Genomic DNA, 21463 nt, shown 5'->3' with positions numbered 1-21463 from the left:
AAATGGAGAATTGATCATCTCACCATACAAAAATCCAGCTTACTACCTACTTTCACTCTAGTACTCCACCGAGTGCTTCTACGCACCAAGGAGCAGGATCGCAATCTAGTGGGACGTAATTAATTACTCCGAAACGAAGCGTTTTCGACACATGGTGTCTTCGACAAAGTTTTTATTGTAGTGATCAGGATCATTAGTTGCCAAGAACGGTAATTCTTCTCGGATATAACCAATATCCGCACATACCGCAGTGCGAATATAGATTCAGATCACTACTTAGTCGCTGTAAAACTTTCGACAGTTATCACCACGCGTCGAAGTCGAACGCCGCGACTCAACATCGAGCATCTGCGTAACGTAGAAGTGGTTCAAGACTACTCGCAACAGTTAGCAGTGGCCCTACCAACGGAAGAGCAGCTTGGCGCAACTACACTTGAAGATAGCTGGAGGGACATCCGATCCGCCATAGGTAGTACCTCGGCTACAGCACTAGGCTTCGCGACTCAGAATCACAGAAACGACTGGTACGACGGCGAATGTGAACAGTTGAAAAACGAGAAGAATGCAGCATGGGCGAGAATGCTGCAACACCGTACGAGAGCGAATGAGGCACGTTACAAACAGGCGCGGAACAGGCAGAACTCAGTCTTCCGGATGAAGAAGCGCCAGCAGGAAGAATGAGATCGCGAAGCGATGGAAGAGCTGTACCGCGCTAAGGACACACGAAAGTTTTACGAGAAGCTGAACCGCTCGCGCAGAGGCTTTGTGCCACAAGCCGACATGTGCTGAGATAATCACGGGAATATTCTCACGAGCGAGCGTGAGGTGGTCGAGAGGTGGCGGCAGCAATACGATGAGCACCTCAATGGCGACGTTGCAAGTACCGAAGGTGGCGTGGTAACAGATCTTGGAGTATGTGCACAGGACGAAAGATTTCCGGCCCTTGACCTCCAAGAGATTGAGGAGGTTGGCCGGTTGAAAAACAGCAAAGCCGCTGGAGCAGATCAACTACCAAGCGAGCTTCTAAAATACGGTGGAGAAGCACTGATGAGAGCACTACACTGGGTCATTACCAAGATTTGGGAGGAGGAAGTATTACCGGAGAAGTGGATGGAAGCTATCGTGTGTCCCATCTACAAAATGGGCGTCAAGTTGGATTGCGGGAACTACCGCGCGATCACACTACTGAGCGCTGCCTACAAGATACTCTCTCAACTTTTATGCCGCCGTCTATCACCGATTGCAAGAGAGTTCGTGCGGCAATATCAGGCTGGATTTATGGGTGAACGCGCTACAACGGACCAGATGCTCGCCATCCGCCAGTTGTTGCAGGAATGCCGCGAATACAACGTGCCCACACATAATTTGTTCATCGATTTCAAATCGGCGTATGATACAATCGATCGAGAACAGCTACGGCAGATTATGCACGAATACGGATTCCCGGATAAACTGATACGATTGATCAAGGCGACGATGGATCGAGTGATGTGCGTAGTTCGAGTATCAGGGACACTCTCGAGTCCCTTCGAATCTCGCAGAGGGTAACAGTGCTATCCTATCAGTAATCTCCTTATTACATCTTCTAATGCAATGTTGAACAGCAAGCACGAAAGAACATACCATTGCTCAATGGTATGTTCTTTCGTGCTTGCTGTTCAACATTGCATTAGAAGATGTAATAAGGAGATTTTCACGAAGTCCGTTCAGCTGTTTGGTTTCGCTGATGATATAGATATTATGGCTCGTAAATTTGAGACGATGGCGGAAACGTACATCCGACTAAAGAGTGAAGCCAGGCGAATCGGATTAGTCATTAATGTGTCGAAGACAAAGTACATGATGGCAAAGGGCTCCAGGGAGGAATCACCGCGCCCGCCACCCCGAATTTGTTGAAAATTTCTTGGTGAAGGCCGTCATCATTCACTGAAACAAAAAAAGCTCCCAATTTTTCTCAGTTTTAAAACTTTTTTTGTTCACAACTCTTCTTACGCGTAAAAAGTTTGTATTTTGTAGGATTTTTCTTCTTATCTGCAATTTACCATCATCAATAATGTTCTTCATGTTCTTGTGTTTTTTTTCTGCCATTTTAAGTTTTGCAATAGAGTTCAGAGTTATATAATAATAATAGTATTTTTTTTCTTGTAATCTTAAAGATTTCCTTTTTTATTAGCAGTTTTCTTTTCGCCTTCTTCTGTTTTGTTCTTCGTGTTTTGTGTTCTTCTCCTTCTTTCCTTTTGCGTCTTCTACTCCGCCGTGACTTTCTTTCTCCTTCTCCTTGTTCGCAGTTTACAATACACAATGGGGATTGGTTTGGTTGGTTTTTCGCTAGTCTTGATGTTTTTTTTTCTACTGTTTTTGTTTTATCAATTTTCGTTTTTTTTTGTAGGTTTGTTGATGTTGATCCGGGGGTTAACGATTATTCTGTGTTTTCTTTTTTAACTCTCCTGCCAGCAGCTCTCCATCTCTCGTCGTTCGACAGTTAGCAATAAAAGAACTTGGTTGATTTTTTCTGCGGTGTTGTCTACCTTCTCTGTTCGCTAGTGTGTTTGTGTTTGTATGGATGTTTGTAAATGTGTGTTGAGTGTTAAGTTCGTTACTATCTCCTCTCTCGTCGTGCCTTTGTTCTCTTTGTGGGACGATTTTAGAAATCGTCAAAAGAGAATTTCGGTTCCTGAGATTTGAGAAGGTTACCTTCTCTTGCTTTTGCTGATTTTGTTTGGGTAAGTACCTCCTAAGAACGTGTTCTTCTCTTGGTTCTCTCCATGTTCGCCTTTCACCTTTGAGCACTTAGGAATATTAGAATTGTACGCTTCGTAGCGCCGCACTGACTGTCCAACTCTGGTTTTAGCTTTCGATTTTTTGGTCACACGAAAAATGTGTTTTCTTCAATTTGTAAAAATATCTCTCGTCTTTCTCTTTAAATTAATCGTTTGTTTTCGTTTTAAAGGTACTCTTTGCATTTTTTGTTGTTTGCGTTAATTTGCTCTCCTTTTTCGCCATTTATGGGTCGTCTTCGCGTGAGTTTTAAAAATTACTGCAACTGTAGCTTTAAGTTCCGTCTTCTTCATTTCCGGTTTTGTTAGTGTGTTTGTATAAAAGGTGAACAAAATGCATTCTAAACAAAGTGACAACGTTATCATAAAACGATAACACGTAATAGTTGCTTCATTGTCAGGTTTCCACGGTCTGTGTCGCTTGAAGAAAGTTCGATCACCGGTGCGCGTGAGACCTGCGCAGGTTGCACGCTAAAAACAAATCACCGACTTCGATGACGAGATTTTGATAAAATTTCGCAGATCAACGACAATTGTACCGAAATTTTACACCGAAGTCGATGAATCATTGATGTGTGAGAAACTTCTTCCCGTTTTCTCCTTTTCTTGTAAATGCGAGGACGGCTAAGGAAACGGCTTCCATCGAACCGAAACTTTGCGAAACTTTGAGTTTCCCCATATTGTAGATTTTTTCCTATGTTAAATTTGTAACATGCGTTTGTATTTCTAAAACTTCCGCTGCCGAAAAGCAACCTTCCGGGGTGTCGGGACGGCCTGGTTGCTCAGAATCCCTAGTCCTAGAGAGAAAAAATATGTTTTTGTGAATGAACGTTGCTTCCGTAGTTTACACGTGTTTGTTTAATTAGTAGTTCTCCTGCTTTCCGTACTTTTTCTGCGTTCTCTGCTTCAAGATTTGGCTGTTATCACAGTTTAAAAAAGAATAACATAGCTTGAATCGTGTTTTTATGTGTACCTATTCTCCTGCTTGTTTCCCGTTTTCTATTTGCTCTCCGCTTTTCGGGCACTGCAATTCACTGGTTGTTTCTTGTATCAATTAGTTTTGACCGCTCGTTTTCCCATCTCCTGTTTCCTGTCATTTGGTTATTATAGTGTTTCCTGCACTTTTCTTTCTCCGCGTGTTCTTCTGCTTCTTGTTTGTTCGTTTTTTGTACGATTACATTTTGCTTGTTTTAGTATATAGACGTTTATCGACACTAAAATCTGGATTTTCTTATTTCCTTTGCAGTGTTTATAGAGTTTGTTCATTAGATTCATATTTATTCAATCAAATTTTATTTAGTAAATATTTTGTTTGCATTATTCTAATACGACGCAAAGATCTATGATTTTGTAATTTTCTTAAATGTTTCCCAATTTATAAACGTTAAATCTTTTTCTATGCCAAACTTAGCGTTGTATTATGTTTCGTGTTATGTGTGTTCTGTGAGTCGTTGCGAATCGGGAGGATTACGAAGAGAAACGAACATAAGATCGAAATGAGGCAGCTGGTAACATACAGAGGGCTTATTGGTTTGTGTTGGTCTGGTCATCATTCAGTGCGTCCTCTGAAGGCCCCCAGCCTTTCTTTGTTTCTACTAAAAAGGGTGTTGATTAATATTTTTAAAGAAGTAATAGCAGGAGATTTCTTTTGTATTCATGAGTCAGTCATTGGAACTCACGGGATCTTACTCGAGCCAGATTATAAGATAAATATACTAGTTCAATATTTACAGCACTCAAAATGTAAACAACGTCTCCGTCATAAACATCTGAATAGCAGAAGTCTCAAAAGCAAATCGAAACTCAAACATCATATCTGCTGAAAGTGCTGGCTGTCATCATAAGCGTTATCGTTGCATATATTGGGGCGTTTCATCTGATCTGTTGTCAAGAGACCATCGTGACCGAATTGTTATCTCCGAGGTTGCCAACTCGCTGATCTCGGCCATGTTTGTTATATGTACTCCGTTTTGATTGTCGGGGTCAAATATATGAGACCATCCGGCCTCGTAGGACTAAGTGGTTTGAGTGCTGCATACATCACGGCGTTTGAATCGGTGTTATTAGCTACGGTTCAAAGGAACTAATGCGCATTTGAAAGGTTCTGATTTTCTGCTCTGTATTACTGTAGTCATAATGCAAATGTCAGCGGCTGTTCTAGAAGGAATTACAGCGAATCTGTGGTATTTCCTTATATTCTTCAAAGCAAATACAACAGAGTATTTTTTAACCCACGTGATCCAATTCCTAAGATCCATGCCGAAAACAGTGACGTCATTTCGTTTCCGTGTAAAAACAAAATCTTCGATCTAATAGACAGACATCTCTAATGCGACAGAAAAGAGACTTTCAAATGGAATTTGGAAGCAAACGAAAAACAAATTCGATTTTCCACAATCAGAGAACGCTTCCATTTACTGTCACCCTCAACCTTAACTTAGGTAGTGTGTAATTAAAGTAGGAAAATAAAAAAATGGAAATAAACGAAAAAAAAAAACAAACGTTTTTTGTGTAAACCTTCCTCGTTGGGGTTCTGCTCTCTCCTGGCCTCTTTATTTACTCTCTCCATACGAACAAAAAAAAAACTGAATATTAATTGTAAAAGGTATAATTTGGGCGGTTTCGTACAGCTCTCTTTCAAACCACACGTAAAAATTAGGTAGGAAAAAAACAATCCTCTCCGCCTCCTTCCTCTCTTAAGTGAGTGTGTGTTTGTTTGTTTGTGTGTGTATATTAAATGGTTGGTTTCTAGTGTTTCATGTTTCCATTTTTTTTTCTGTGAAAGATAATTTACTCCTTGCTCTGCTTCCTCTTCCTTATTTTTTTGATTTCATCAAACTTCTTTTTTTCTGTGAATCATTCGTTCAATTATTATTTATAATCATTTTCTTGTTATCATCAAAGTGTATATTATAACTTGAATCGTGGTTTGCTTGCGTGAAGGGTGGCAGCAGCAGCGGCGGCGGCGACGGCAGCACTAGTCCCTCCTCCTCCCCCGCCAGCGGATCCGGTCGAACCGGGATTACTGTTGGATCCACCGACGACGGCGGTGTAATGCCCGAGATGGGCCCCGATTGGGGACGAGGCGCTGTTGTAGTAAGAGTTCTTATGATGTTGTTGCTGTTGTTGTTGTTGTTGTTGCAGCAGATAAGCAGCATTTTGTTGCGGCGGCGTCATTTTCAGCGCATTCTCGACGGAATAGGTTGGGAACTGCTGATGATGATGATGGTGATGACCGGTTGATTGGGCATGGGACTGCTGAAGATGGTTGCTTTGGAACGGATTCAGACCACCAAATAGGTGCTGCTGTTGTTGTTGTTGCTGCTGCTTTTGCTGGTCTTGCGGGGGAGGCATTGGCGGCGGCAAGCGATAGTAGGCCATGGCCGCACCGTTGTTATTATTAGTGTTGTTGTTGTTGCTATGGTTATTATTGATGTGGTTCAAACTGTTGCTGTGGTTCAAAACGTTGCTGCTGCCGACAGTGTTGTTGTTGTTGTTAATATTGTTGCTGCTGCTGCTGCTGACGCACCACGACGACGCATAACCCGACTTCTAATCGCGACCCTTGTTCTCTGTGCAGTCGCGACTCAAGTGTCCAATCTTGCCGCAGCTGTAGCAGCTCTTGTCCCCGGTGGGGCAATTCCGCGAGATGTGACCACTCTTGTTGCAGTTGTAGCACGACACGTTCATGTCCCGGTCGCTCTTCTCCGGGCAGTTGCGCGCCAGATGGCCGCTCTGGTTGCAGTTGTAGCAGCAAGAGTCATCCGGTGAGAGACTACAGTCGCGGGCGATGTGGCCGCTTCCTGGAAATTGGGAGAAGATTGGATAGTACATGTCAAATATTGAAGCAAGAGCATGGTCGCAGAAAAGAAAATGTAATGTTTACAAACTCGAGAATCACAATGCAAAGCTGAAACATCTCTAAACGCACGATGTAAGATCTTTTTCAAAATATTTCACATATTCATTATGCCAAATGTGCCTTATGTCAAATGCCCTTTATGTCAACGTCACGTTGCAGGTCAATGTGAAGAAAGGGAAAGAAGTGATGATTGCAATCATTTGTGTCTGTGAGGACCACCCTAACAACTCTGATCTGCAAAAATACGGTAGCGAACGTTCAAGCAGCCTGGTCTTTGTTCTGTCGATTTCTGTATCACCGGCTACAGCTAGATCCAACGCAGATCACTTTCGCTTTCGATCATGCCTGTGGTGACGTCATCGATGCAGATAGAAGACAGTCGAAGAATGATCATGTGCGATGATACGGAGCGGGAGAATTTTGGTTTCGGGTTTTCAGGTAGTAGTTTATATTCACCATGGACTGTTTATAGGTGATTTGGCTGGTTAGATGAGAATTTTAAATCAGTGAGAAGTAACCCTCGGTCGAAGACGGTCCTGCGTGACCCTGTTATTAGTTTAAGAATTTGTGTTAGAATTACGTAAATAAATGTAGAGTATAGAGTTGTGTTTGTATTAAAATGTTAGTTTCAATGAAGTGTCGTGCGTTGTGATTTGCGTGGAAGAAACCTATCGTGAAGCAGCCACCAATTGCCCATCGAGTCACCCAACAATCAACCCTGAGCTATCCTCCGGTTCAGGTATCCTTCAATCCTACAATTTGTATCCACAGCAGACCGAATATACCTCTGAGTCTGCACGAATTCAATCGGATGTTGGAGGGATATGGTTGGCAGAGGGTTCACACATTGGTGCATGGATGCCAGGCGTAAGGTGCTAGTTTAGTGTGTTTGCGACGCAGTTCGCTTGATTGCGTAACTTGTAGGCGTTATCTGATAGATTGATACTGTGCTGTGAAAGTTGGAAGAAAGAGAAACGAATTTTTCAATTCGTTTCTGTTCTAGCAATGGCTATACTGTAGCCTGCGGCTTATTTTTCAAAAGTTGTTGAAACCTGGAATTCGTAAGCTCTTTTGGATTCAAATGACACAAAAAGAGAAACCTCTGAGTTTAAGCCAAAAATATTGAGATTTAGAGGTCGCGCAATCGCTTCAAAGTTGAATTTTCGAGTAATAAAAAGGTGTTTTCACTTCAAGTGCCATAACTTTCTAAATTTTCAACCGATTTTCAATCTTTTTTTTATGAATTTCTCACAAATTAAATTTCAAATAAACTCGTAGAACATCATTTTTTTCCAAAGTCACGCAAAATATGAGTTTTTGAAGATTTAATTATTTTTTTTTCTTCTTTTTACAAAAATTTTTATCTTTAGGGTCCTATAACTTTTTAACCGTTTGACCAATTTTATTTTTTTTAATTTTAGCTTGGTTTTGTAGATATTTTTGTTGCCTAAGAATGCTGTGAATAAACTGTACCTTTAAAAAATCGTTTTAAAATAGATAAATACCAAACACCGTTCAGAAACACGTATTTTATTGGAAAAATCAGAATTTTGGCAAAATTTTAATAGTTTTCATGCTTAGTTTCGGGCTCAAAGTGAAAAAAATATTCTACTTAATACTTGAGTTATATATGTACACTGAGGCAAAAATACTTAGGAATTTAATAAGTCGCAACTTATGAACGGACGATTTCTCTGTTTCATTACTCGCTTATTGATTTTATAGTTGTCGCGAACGCGCTCCATATCTACAACTTACGATTGACATAAGCGGCATGGTTGTGAAAAAGCCATAATTGAAATCTATGAAAATCTTTACAATGAGGGTATGGATTCCAGCTTGCCGCGTCTTGGACAAACAAGCATTACTCACAGATCAGTTTTCGGAGCTATCGCATGCTCAAAATCGAATTGATTTTATTTAAGTGCCCATGAATTCTCCGAAATCAACAACAACAATGCAATTATACGTAAGTAAAATGATCGATTCCTCTTAGTCGATGCTAGCGTTTTTCGTAAAAGTGACAAGAAGCAAGTTTGACTGCATTGTGTGGTAAAAACAAACCATGCAAACTTGCATTACTAAATGGAAGTACAATCGAATTCTCTCCTTGTCACTTTATTCCGGTCGATGAAGAGAAATCGATCATTTTACTTACGCGGTAATTCAAGCCACATGACATGAGTTGGAGCAGAATTATTTCATCAAAAAATCGACAATAATTTATGAATACGAATATCATTTTGCTTGCGATATGACATTCATAATTACCAATATTGATTTCTATAAGTTTCGGTAGTTGATTCCAATAAGAGCAAACATATGATAGTTATAGTTTTGATTCAATGCTATTTCTAAGCAAAACTTATGATTTTAATAAGTGGCTGGACATAAAATTTTTCGCCCTCTTAATCATAAGTGAAATTTATGACTTTCAACAGTAATCGTAGTGTCACCAAATCTTAAGGGGATCTTATGCTCTTCCTAAGTTTTTTTGCCTCAGTGTAGAAATGAGGGAGAAAGTATTTAGAAACATACAAAGTACCTAGGAGGAAAGCGACGGGTCAGGCATATACCAGGACCTTCTGCATACAAATCAGAAGCGATAGCCACTAGACTACCAAGCTCGTTCTCTAGAGGAATTTCTGAAAGAATCTCAGAAGGCAAGCCCTTGCAAAAAGGAGGGGTTGTGGAGGTTAAACCTCTTCCATTGCCAATATTCCATACACTAGACGCCCCTCTGCCCTAAAATAATGTTGACCCTTCATTGTACGGAAAAATTCCGAGAGAAATATCTGAAGGAATCTCTGAAAGAATTGCTAACGAAATGCCTGTTGAAATCCATAGAGGAATGCCATGAGATACTTGTGGAGGTATTTCTGGAAAAATCTTAGGGAAATCTCTGGAGAAAGTTCTCAAATTATTTCTTCTAGAAATTTCTATAACAGGTTGTATACTCATTAAACAAAATAAAATTCCTTGAGATTTCCAGGTTTTTGCAGGGGGAATTTTAAATGTTAAATTAGCCCGAGTTTTACAAAACGTCTATACTTCTCAAAAACTATACAGAAATATTTTCAAAACCTGAGTTAAAAATTTTAAGGAAAAATGCGCAAGATTTATTAATTATTATCCAAGAGATTCCACCAAATCGCTTAATTCGTTCAAGAACAAAACTCTTTCGAATATAATGCAAAAGTCGGTTGAGTAATATTTCTAAACTTTTCCCAAAGTTCTGTTGGGTTAATTGCAAGAAATTGCTTTGATATTTCCACCAACAATGACTTCCAAATAGTCTAAAAAATCAGAAAAAAAAAACATTCCAGAATTCAATCAGTAATTTTACAGACTTTGATTGTTAAATTCCATACACAGTTTTGAATTTGAACTTGGATGTTTGGACACTGTGCTAATGGTGTAGATTTCGAAATTCTACCCATGATTCTGCCGTGTGCAGCATAGTTGTCCCATGTTCTATGGGATTTCCTATTAACATGGGACAACTATGCTGCACACGGCAGGATTCTTCCTTCAAATCTTTCCAGAATTCCTCCTTTAAATTAATTTCCAGTCTCTCGCAGAGTTTTTCCTTGAAATTATCAAAGATCTTTCTTTTTCCCGTTTTCCCAAGTTTATTCTGAGGTTTTTACGAATTCGCTTCCATAAATAGCTCCTTCCGAAATGTTTCACAATGTCGCTGGAATCCTCGCGAGATCTCTCCAAAAAATTTCCAGAAATTTCTCTTAGTGGTTTCGGGATAGTTATCCAACAGTATTTCTCGGAATTTTTGCAGATATTTCTCGTGAATTTCCTTGCCGGATTTCGCACGTAATTTCTCCCGGGGTTACTTTTGGAGGTTTTCAAAGTTCCTTCTTAAATTTCCTTATTATTTCCTCCTGGGATTCCTCCTTGGGAATCCTGCAAAAACTCTTGGAGCAATTTTTAAAGAAATCCCAAAGAGGAGCATCCAGAATCTTGTGATAATTTCTGGTAGAGATTCCGGGAAGAGCTCTGGGAATAATCCCGATAAACCTAAGAAAATAATGTCAGGTGGCTCACTGCAAGAAATTTAATAATGAACTACAACTATACAAGGAATTGCCCGTGTAGCTGCCGGCTTAGAATAGCACTACGGACCACCTGTTCTGGGCGTAAAAGTCCACCAAACAGGTAACCCCAATCCAAGGTGTCAGGCGACCCATGCTGAGGGATGAATGGTTGAGGGGGTTTAAAAGATGCTCGATCTTTAACGGAGCCCGTAGCGTGGGTAGATCGCCTAACACATAATTACAATAAAGCTAGTTTAAATTGTTCAAGCTCCGTTTCATTCTTTCGCCCATCTGAAGAAAACCTTTTAAAAATCGATACTTTATTGTCCCTCAATGGCAATTGAGTAATGCGACATGCACTACACTAAGGATACGGGTAATGTCACTAGGTATAGATCTAAAAACTGGTCGCAGTGACAAACCCAAACAGGAAAAAAAAAACATCTTAGGAGAAAGTTCAGTATAAATTCTGAAAAACTCTGAGAGACATCTCTAGGACCAAAACTGGAAGGAATCTTTCTCTTAAAAGCTCCGAGAGAAATCTCGAAAGAAATCCCGCGAGAACCTTTGGGAAATATACCAGCTGAAATTTCTGTAGAAACCCAAGGAGAAACTCTAGAAGAAAACCATCGGATTTTTTTTTAAGAAATCACAGGAGAGACTTCGGAAGAAATCATGGAAGGAATTCCTGCAGGAAAATTAGTGAAAAACTGCGTAAAACCGTTGGAAGATCTTTAGTAGAAATCCCAGGAATAACTCCTTCAAGAGGAATCCCGAGAGCAACTCGTAACAAAAAATCCGCGACATCATCTGTGGTATATCCTGCGAGAAACTCTTGTGGAGATCTCGGGTTAAATCCACGATAACTCTCTAGAATCTCTAGAAAAATTCTGTACGATCCCCGTAAAAATTCCAGAAGAAATGAAACGCAAAAAAAAATCCAGAAACAAACCCTAACAGAATTTCTGGAAAAATCGTTGTAGCCGGTTTTCTAGATAGATACACTAACAGTAATCGAAAACTTTTTTCATCGATGTAAAATTTCCCTGAGTACAGGGTGGCCACTCAGAGCGGGAAATAAAATTCCCGAGTTTTTCCCGGTTTTCCCGATAGGCTTTTGAAATTTTTCCCGATTCTAAAATAGAATGATTTACAGTGAAAATTAAACGTAACTTACTAAGAAAAATTTAAGAGAATTAATATTGAATATTTTCAAATCCTTGGATTTAACATAGTATTCATATGAACTTGAAAATAAGTTATGTGTAGTTTGTCTCGTATCTGTAACATTCCTCCAATGATGGGCATTGAAATTACGACATCTTCATTAAACATTCCTTAAATTCATAGATGACCAACTAGTACAAATTGCAGTTGTTTAAGCAAATAAAAATAAAAAAGATAATCCTGAGGGGGTCGAAATTCTCAGTATGATTATAGGATTTACGAACTTCTTATTAGTGGATTTCTTAGTAATATTCCAAAACTCTTCTGAAAAATTCTTGGTAAGTTTGTTTGGGAAACGAATAGGCAATAACAGAATGCCCAGAAAAAAACATTCTGGATGAACTTCTGGTGGAATATCTGGAAAGAATACTCGTGAAAGAATTTTGGAAACGATTTCTTGGAAAATCTTTCGTGTAGTATTTTTGATGGTCATTTTCAAGATATTTTAATAGAAAACCAGTGGCGTTATGGTACCGTAAATGGCTACTGCAGAAAGTCAGGCAGGTTTCTCTCCTCTCTCTCTCTTAGATTTTGTCTGATACTCGTCTAACATTCAGTTATTTCATCCAGCGATTGCAATATGAAGGTCTCAGAGATTTAATTTCTGATCACATTGTTAGATATGTCAAGAATTTCTCCAGGAATTCCTGAAAGAGTAGTTTTTGAGAAAGTATTTCCCCCAAAATGTAGAGGCAGATTCATTATTTGGGAATTATTTATTTCCATAAATCATACAACTATATTGCTCCGGATGCTTTTGAATACTCACTGGAACTCCCGCGAGAATTTCAATTGGTAGTTTAACTAGAAACTACGAATACTCAAAATTTTCGAGAATTTGCTGAACCATGAGTTTTACCAGGGACTTCTGCTAAAGCTTCACCAAAACGGGATTTTCCCGATACTTTACACCGGTTTTCTTCGAACATTTTTATTCACAAGTTCAATAAATGAGTGCATCCAAGAACTTCATGAAAAACAACAGAAATCTTTCAAACAAAATATAAGAAATACTTTTATGAACTACAATAGGCGTGCTTTGAGGAATTCCATCAGATATGTACTAAAAATCCCTTCAAATATTCTTTCAATTGTTTTTCACTAACTATTTTCAAATTGTAAGAATGTTTTCACCAGCATTACTCATCCAGAATTTCCTAATTTTTAATTTTAATTTATTCTTGGGGCAATTCATTCATTCACTCAAAATTTTATTAGCATCCTATCCAAATTTCTCAAAGACTTTTCGCTCAAAGGGCAAAGGCTATTCTCCTAGAGATTGTACAAGAAAATGTGTTTAGAAAGAAGTTATAATTTTTGTTATGTTTTATAAAACTTTTATTAGGACGCTTGATGTTTTCAGGAACATGTATATCCTAAAATGCATAAGTGACATATGAATTTATAAATATTTGAATGTGTCTCAACCAGTCTTTTCACCAGAATGTTCTTCAGAATATTTTTGAAATTGTTCAAATTGTGATGTTAGGCAACATCATTATGATTAACTAATGGTTTTTACGCCAGTTCACCCACTATGTTATAAAGTTCTACAGTTGTTGACTGCATTTCTCACAGATTCTCGTACTTATGCTTCTGGAGACTGTACAAATTTTATAATCTTGGAAATTCCCGGTGGCTAGCAACAATTCCCGAGGTTTTCCCGACTTTTTCCCGGTGGTTTCGAATTCCCGAGCTTTTCCCGGTTTTCCCGAAATTCCCGACAGGGTGGCCACCCTGTGAGTATTCACGATATTTACTGAGTATTTTAGGTTTTTCCATGTTAAATAAAATTCCCTGAGGATTCTCGGTTATTCCAGGTAGTAGACACCCTATAGAAAGATTGCTCCATGGATTTTAGCAGGAATCTTTCTGTAGATTCTTCCAGGGATTTATGCAGAGTTTTATTCAGAAATTTCTCCAAGTATTCCTTGAAGAATTCCTCCAAGAATTTCACTTTGTATTGCTCCAGGAATATGGTGGAACTCCTGCTAAGATTACTTCAGCAATTTCTGATGATACTTCTCCAAGAATTTCCGCTGGGATTTCTCATCTTAAGCAATCCCTGTTTGGGTTACTCCAGTAATTTCGCCTGACATTTATCCAGGTTTTTTTTCTGGAAGTACCTCCAGAAGTTGTTCTACGAAGTTTCCGAGGTTTCCCTCCATAGATTCCTCCAAGAATCTATTTCTAATTAATTAGGGTTTGCTCCAGGGGTTGCTTCTAAGGTTTCTCCGAAAAAAATCTAGGAATTCTTCCAAAAATGTTCCATTAGTTTCTATTGGAATTCATCCAGGAATAGAAAGTTGGAACCACATTTGAGGGTTGTCCGACATTTCGCGGTAAACCATTTCGCGGTCAACCAATTCGCGGTGGACCATTTCGCGGTTTGAACCATTTCGCGGTTTTCTGTTTCGCGGTCTATACTTTTTCGAGGTTTACCCTTTCGCGGTTTACCATTTGGCGGTATACCGTTTCGCGGTATTAATCGGTTCCTAATTTTAGTTTATCTCTTAAGCACATTCACACATTGTGAGCAAGTCTTTCAAGATACGCACGCACGCCAACGCGTACACATGCATACATACAATTATTAAATAAAATGGTAGATTATTGTATTTAAATATTACAAATTTGGCTGCTTTGATATTTAAAGAATATTCTTTGATTGGGAAAAATGCAAAATCATTTGTTGTATAATAGGGTCTGGGACCATTTGGGTAGGGTGGCCTATTTTGGGCACTTGCTGCTATAATTCAGTCAATGTTGAACCAATTGACTTGAATTTTCGAAATTAAGTCAATTGGTTTCAAATTGACTGAGTTATAACAGCAAGTGCCCAAAATAGCCCCCCTGCCCAAATGGTCCCAGGCCCTACATAGCCAGGTCGCAATTTTTGCATCGAAGAAAATTTTCACAAATAGTAAATTCCTCCTTCCTTCTTTTTACATAGGCTGTTCTTTCGAGTTATCATTTAAAATAGTTTTCGGCATCAACCAATGCCAATGTTTTCATCTAATAATTGCCCTTCTTTTAAACATAGGCTGTTCTTTCTAGTTACACTGTAAGGATAGTTGTTGGCATTCAACTAGTAATATCATCATAGGATATGTTCCCTTCTTTTATTAATACATATGTCGTTCTTTTGAGTTTATTGTTAAGCTGCTAACTTTTTTATCGAATATTTTCCCTTCTTTTAAACATTTCTGGTTTAGACTGATACAAGACAAGATAGGGTCTGGGACCATTTGGGCAGGAGCACCTATTTTGGGCATTTGCTGGTGTAGCTCAGTCAATTTTCAGCCAATTGACTTAATTTTTGGAACATGTTCAGATACGCACAGTATCTAGCCATGTACAAAATTTCATATCAATTGGTTTGAATTTGACTGAGTTATAACAGCAAGTGCCCAAAATAGGTGCTCCTGCCCAAATGGTCCCAGACCCTAATTCGCATTACGAAAAGATCCTGGGCCGACCGGGAATCGAACCCCGTACCCTCAGTATGGTCTTGTTGAATACCCGCGCGTTAACGATTTCGGCTATATGGGCCAGCATAGACGCACGCACAAATGTACTTACCATTAACTAAGAGTTCACCCTTCTTATTTTCATGAACTGTTCTTTCAAGTTAGAGTTCGAGACAGGCCGAAACACGTGAGGCTGAAATCACAAATGTTTGGATACATAAGGCTGAATCTCGAAAATATGAAAAGCCTGTAGTTGAAAATTGAAATAGTGATACGGCTAGTTTTCAATTGGTGTCGTTAATACAAAAGCAGTCGCTTACAAAACCGCTCTTGCAGTACTATGCTCATAAGCATAATATCATTTGATTTTTATACGCAGTATACAGTGGTTCCCAGGTGACACGTAGTCGTGATAGTATGTCTCAAAAGAATAGACTATGCTAAAAAGAATGAAAAATCTCTTATGAGAATATTTTCAACGACGTATGCATTCTAGAATGTTCAACATAATCTATCTTCAGCCTTTTGTTATTGCAACCTTAAGTAATGCTTACATTGTTGCAGCCTTATGTGCATTCAGCACTTCGAGAGTCAGCCTTAAGCTATCAGTACACACTTTGCCAAGTGTGCTGATTTTTCCACACGCATAAAGCAGCACTCAAATATCCACTTTATATTTTAAGTGTTAAGTCGATGTTGAAACTGATGTTTGCCTGTTAATTAATGTTTCCGTTCTTTCGCATACATGCACAAATGCACAAACAAATTCGGGTCGCTCATAAACCACTTAGACATTTTGGAAGAGGGAGGTCTGGTCAAAGTCCACGCTCCATACAATTTTCGAAATTTTATATGGTCAAAAGATGACAAGAGAGAGAAGGGGGATCTGAGTTGTTCAAATTTTGGTTTTCGTGGTTTATAAACGACCCCTTACACACAATGATCGAATAGTTCACCCTTCTTAGTTCCATTAGCAGTTTTTTTTCGAATTGGTACAAACCGCGAAATGGCTGACCGCGAAACGGTGCAGACCGCAAAGTGGTCCACCGCGAAACGGTATAGACCGCGAAACGGCATACCGCGAAATGGTATCATCCGCGAAATGTCATACCGCGAAATGGCACACCGCGAAATAGGTTACCGCGAAGTGGTTTACCGCGAAATGTTATACAATCCATTTGAGCTAAAATTATTTTCCTTCCTTCAAATCCCTGCTTACACTTCTCGCCAAAGTCTACGCTTTATACAAATTTCAATTTTTTTGTATGGACAAAAGTCTACGAGGGGGAGAGGGGGGGTCTGAAATGGCCAAAATTTGGTCTACGTGGTTTATGAACAGCCCCTTTTCACAACGGCGTGCGTCCTGAAGGGTTAACCAAGGGTACGAACGCCCTTTGCTGCATCAGTTCAATGTGGGAAAATATCGCTAGCCAATCGAAATTATTGAATATATAGATACTTGCGCACAACCTAGGGGACTTTTCAAACCCCCCCCCCCCCCCGCGCCCCGCGTGGTCATTAGCCCATACAAAATTTTTTATTTGTCCATACAAAATGGTCATTGGCCAAACCCCCCCCCCTCCCCATGACCACGTGGTTTATGGACACCCCCCTACCAGTGTCTAGCGTGTCTAGTCACTAGACAAATAAACGTGAAAGTTTGACCACATTCATTGTAAACGATCAATAATCCAATACAATACATCCACTATCCCTTAAATATAACTCCAACTATAGGAGCGAACCTGGTGTGGTGGTTAGAACACTCGACTATCACGCCGAGGACCTGGGATCGAATCCCACTCCCGACATACTCACAAAATGTGGGTTCTACCTTCGGAAGGGAAGTAAAACGTGGTTCCCGAGCTGAACTAGCCTAGGGTTAAAAATCTCGTTAATACAGACAAAAAAAAAAACTCCAACTATCATTCTCAAAATACGAAAGTCATATTTATTCATCATCTACCTAGGAACACTGATATGCGTGCATTTTTTATTTTGAATAAATCTTACATTTATTTCCAAAACTTTAAAGCGTATTATGCGTATTATAATGTGATTATTCTCAGTTGTTTTAATTCACATTTGTAAGGTTCTCGTACTGAATGCATGGCTTTTATATGGCCCAAAGTCACCCCCGGTTGTGCTACTTTTCCCCGAATATCGGTTCTCCGAATGTCGTTTCCCCGAATGCCGTTTCCCCGAATAACCCTTTTCCCCGAATGCCGTTTGCCCGAATAAGTACGTTTCCCCGAAAAAAATGATGTACTGTCAAAAAATGATTAGATGCTAAATTGCTATTGGATATTTTTTAAACCTAGGCCGCTTTTATTAGTTTTATTTCTAAAGTATTTGTCAGCATTACAGCTAACACTTAATCATAGGAAACTTCTTTCCTACAAGGATGGTTGTTCTTTCGAGTTCTTTGGGAACTGTTAACATTATAGTTAATATTGATTCACTAAAAATGTTCCTTAAATTTTTGTTAACGTCGCAGCTAATATAGCATCACTAGTAATTTTCCCTTCTTTCAAGTTTCAATTAACATAGCAGTTAATATAGTTTCACTAGAAATTTTCCCTTCTTTTAAAAATGCAGTTTTAATGCTAACAAGTTTTTGTTAACATCACAACTAATATAGTTCCCCTAGAAATTTTTCCTTCTTTCATAGAAGGCGGTTCTTTCAGGTTTTAGTGCTAACAAGTTTTTGTTAACATGGCAGCTAATATAATTTTCCTAGAAATTTTCCCTTCTTTCAAAGAAGGTGCTTCTTCCAAGTGTAAATGCTAACAAGTTTTTGTTAACATGGCAATTAATATAGTTTTTGAAATAACTAGTACTGACAAAGTTTCCGTTGAAGTTGTTGTATTTAGTTAAATCGCAGTTAAATCATGTATGTATACATACATATTTTCAAAGAATATATAAAAACTAGTGAATTAAAACTACTTCTTACGCATTTCGGGGAAACGGGAATTCGGGGAAACAGAGACGAAGCAGTCCCAGGCTGAAAGTCTCTATAATAAAGACAAAAAAAAAAAATCGGGGAAACGGCATTCGGAGAAAAGGGACATTCGGGGAAACGGCGTTCGGGGAAACGACATTCGGGGAAAAGTAGCACAATCGTCACCCCCAACATAAATTATTTGTACTACAGCTATAAAAATAAGTTTTCCAGGCAAAATAGCATACGAAACTAAGAAACTTATCGAAATAACTGCTAAATACACCTAGAAGGCGAGATGGACCAACCCTGGTCTTAGCCGTATCATCACCAGCAAAAAAAAAAAAAAAAATACACCTAGAAAACAGCTATTCATTATATGTGCGGTGTTCAGATGTTTTCTATTATGCATTCTAAAACAACGATATTGTACAGTACGCCTAACTGAATAGAAAATTAAGGCTCAAGCATCCGTCATTATTTTTCGGAAAATAAAAAGCAGTTTTCTCGCTGCAAATCAAAACAAGCATCATGAAAATATATTCACAGCATTATATTCCTCATGTGGAGTACAGTGAATATATTTTCATAGCAAAAACTTTTGTTTTGAAAGATAAAACTGCCTTCAAATGTTTGATGATGACGATGATTTCAATGACGAAAAGTTCAACGTTAACAAAACGTGACTTTTTTTCTACACCGGATGATCAACGCAAGTTATATTTACCATATACTATCCACTTTTTGATAATCACTTTAATAAATGTTAGCATTTTGAGCGAAACATCTTACTTGATTTTTGGCCCAAAGTTACCCCCCCAGGCCCAATGTCACCCCGACTGGCGGTACATTAGAAACTATTTTCAAAAATAAATCATTCTAATTAAATTCGCAACTACACTAAGAAATTTGACTGGGAATATGTGGAGGATTCTGTAACATGTGTATAACCATGCTGACCCATTCGATTCAGAAACTTTCTGTAACGAATATATCCTCCTCGACTTCCTTGAGCGTATCCTTGTGCTTGCCACACAATAATGTACGAATGTAAAATGATCAATCAGTGATTGAACCAAGCCTTCCCAACCTGAACGGAAATCGAATGCGTTGTCTTCAGATTAGCGATCCATAGCCTTATCAACTGAGCTAATTGTAGATCTACAGACATCCTCAAGTGTGTTCGATTATTAATTTTGTATTGCGACCTATTCATCTCTAGCAGCTAAGTTAAAAAGTCAGGCCGAGTTCCAGTAGAGACGTAAATAGAACAACTAGACGCATAATCGAAATAATAGTCATAATCATGCCCTAACCCGCAGATGTGTTTGTTTTAGTATAAATTAATCTCAATGTCAAGTTCAAATCTGACACTGGCATCACTAGCGACGACGATTGAGAGACGTCAAATACACGAACGGCACGAAAGTGTTTCATCAACGGCATGCAAACCCAACTAGAGTGGAATGTTTCCTGCTGCCCACTGACTGACATCGTTCTCTTTTCATCGTTCAGCGGTTTCCTATACCGGTTTCCCTTTCGCGCTTACACATACTCATACGAAGATTCCCGCTACATCCAAGCGCAAGCGGCATTGGTGATGCGGCGAATATTGATTGAATGTGATAATCGCAATTCGTCGTAAAAACGACCCCGGAAGCAAAAAACCCGGGATTATGTTCCTGAGGAGATGATGGGGTAATTCCGAGCGATAAACCAAAGTAATCGCTAGAGTCTGGGCTAACAGGCGAAGGAACACGCGAGTTCGGAAATGTCGCGCGTGAGAACTCCCGGCACAAAGAAGGGGGAACTTACCGTTACAGCGGTAGCACCGGTCCAGATCCTCCTTGCAGTCACGTGCAAAGTGTCCCATTTGGTTGCATTTGTAGCACTTCTCACGACGGCCGCCACCACCGCCGAACTGTCTGTCGCGGGGTCCTCCCGGGCGGCCACCGCCTCCGCCAACGTTCTGGCAATCGCGGGCATAATGGCCCGGCCGGTCACACTTGAAGCACGTATTTCCAGACATTCTGAGACTGATGGATGGATGTTCCTCTGCTTTTACTTCACTCTGGTTTAGATCCTTTCCTGCCACAATCTCCTGCTCCGCTCTCCTCTACACCACACCACTCTCTGCAGGGGGGAAATAAAGTGATTATCATTCAGCTGAATTTTTTCACCACCGATTTTGCACACATTTTTTCGAGCTTTGCGGCTATTCCGGAGCACGACGCACAAAATCAAAATGTCGATTTTCCACACTGCCCACACGGAGCGCACCGCTTTTTTCGAGTCGGATTTTCGCCCGCAAATCGGTCAGTTTTCACCGGGAAAATAGGCACCGATCGATGCCCGGACACTAAACTAACCGATTTTCGAAAAATATATCGGAAATAACACGGATTTTTACCTTTTTACCAACCGCAAAAACCGTCCGCGGGCGCACACTCAAGAGAGCACTTCTTTTCTCACTCACGGTACGATCGAGTCTTATTTTTTTTTCTTCCCGGCCGTCTTCAAGCGCGACGTCGGCGTTCCAGTGTTGCCGGAAAAGCTGCCGCGGTGAGGAAAGTGAGAAAGTCGGTTTTTATCAAGGTTTTTATCCTGTAGACATGTTTTCTTACAAGTATTTTCATAGGATTTCACATGCAATACTATTTCTACAATAACATACCAAATTATTCAACTTCTGAAGAGCTCTCACAGCAAATTCAAATAATTTTTGCCCAATGCAAACATTATTCCCTTTCTTCCACCCGGCAACACGGTCCCATTCATGAATGACGACGAAGTCGCGTTTTTCGCAACTTCGCAACCCATGCCGGCGTCCTTGTCGCTCGGATCGTTTGTTTTCTGCCTCTGCCGGCGTGCGGCCGAGCGAGAGGACAACACCGCGCGAAATCATTTGCAAAACAAATGAAGTGCACCGGTCGGTAGACCGGTTCTGACAGATGTTGTTTCCGGTTGCAGCTGTCAGTGCGGTTCAGTTTCCCGTGTGTTCCTACCGGTCTTTCGAGTTTCAGGTTTGGGAAGATTCAAATATTACGTCCATCATTTTTTGGGATTTCTAGACCCCCCCTCCCCCCTCTGTCACGCTATTTTCCTATACCTAATACACGTACTGTCACACTTTT

The 21463-nt window shown here is 39.7% G+C and overlaps 1 protein-coding gene across 2 annotated transcripts; it reads right to left on the bottom strand.

The window, feature by feature from the left end:
* Positions 1-5593: 5593 nt before the first annotated feature.
* On the bottom strand, positions 5594-20898 carry LOC109417743 (CCHC-type zinc finger nucleic acid binding protein). Of its 2 annotated transcripts, none has more exons than XM_019691860.3 (3): positions 20740-20898; positions 20145-20462; positions 5594-6580 (listed from the first exon to the last, which is right to left on the bottom strand). In XM_019691860.3, the coding sequence occupies exons 2-3, from the start codon at positions 20356-20358 to the stop codon at positions 6330-6332; spliced, it is 465 nt and encodes a 154-aa protein (XP_019547405.1). In that variant the 5' UTR covers positions 20359-20462; positions 20740-20898; the 3' UTR covers positions 5594-6329. The 2 variants fall into 2 exon arrangements, with proteins under 2 accessions (XP_019547405.1, XP_019547406.1); XM_019691861.3 differs by having other exon boundaries at positions 20526-20758.
* Between the last annotated feature and the right edge of the window lie 565 nt (positions 20899-21463).

Source organism: Aedes albopictus, chromosome 2 (assembly GCF_035046485.1).
Source record: "Aedes albopictus strain Foshan chromosome 2, AalbF5, whole genome shotgun sequence".
NCBI lineage: Eukaryota > Metazoa > Arthropoda > Insecta > Diptera > Culicidae > Aedes > Aedes albopictus.
This window is presented reverse-complemented; position numbering and strand designations above follow the sequence as displayed.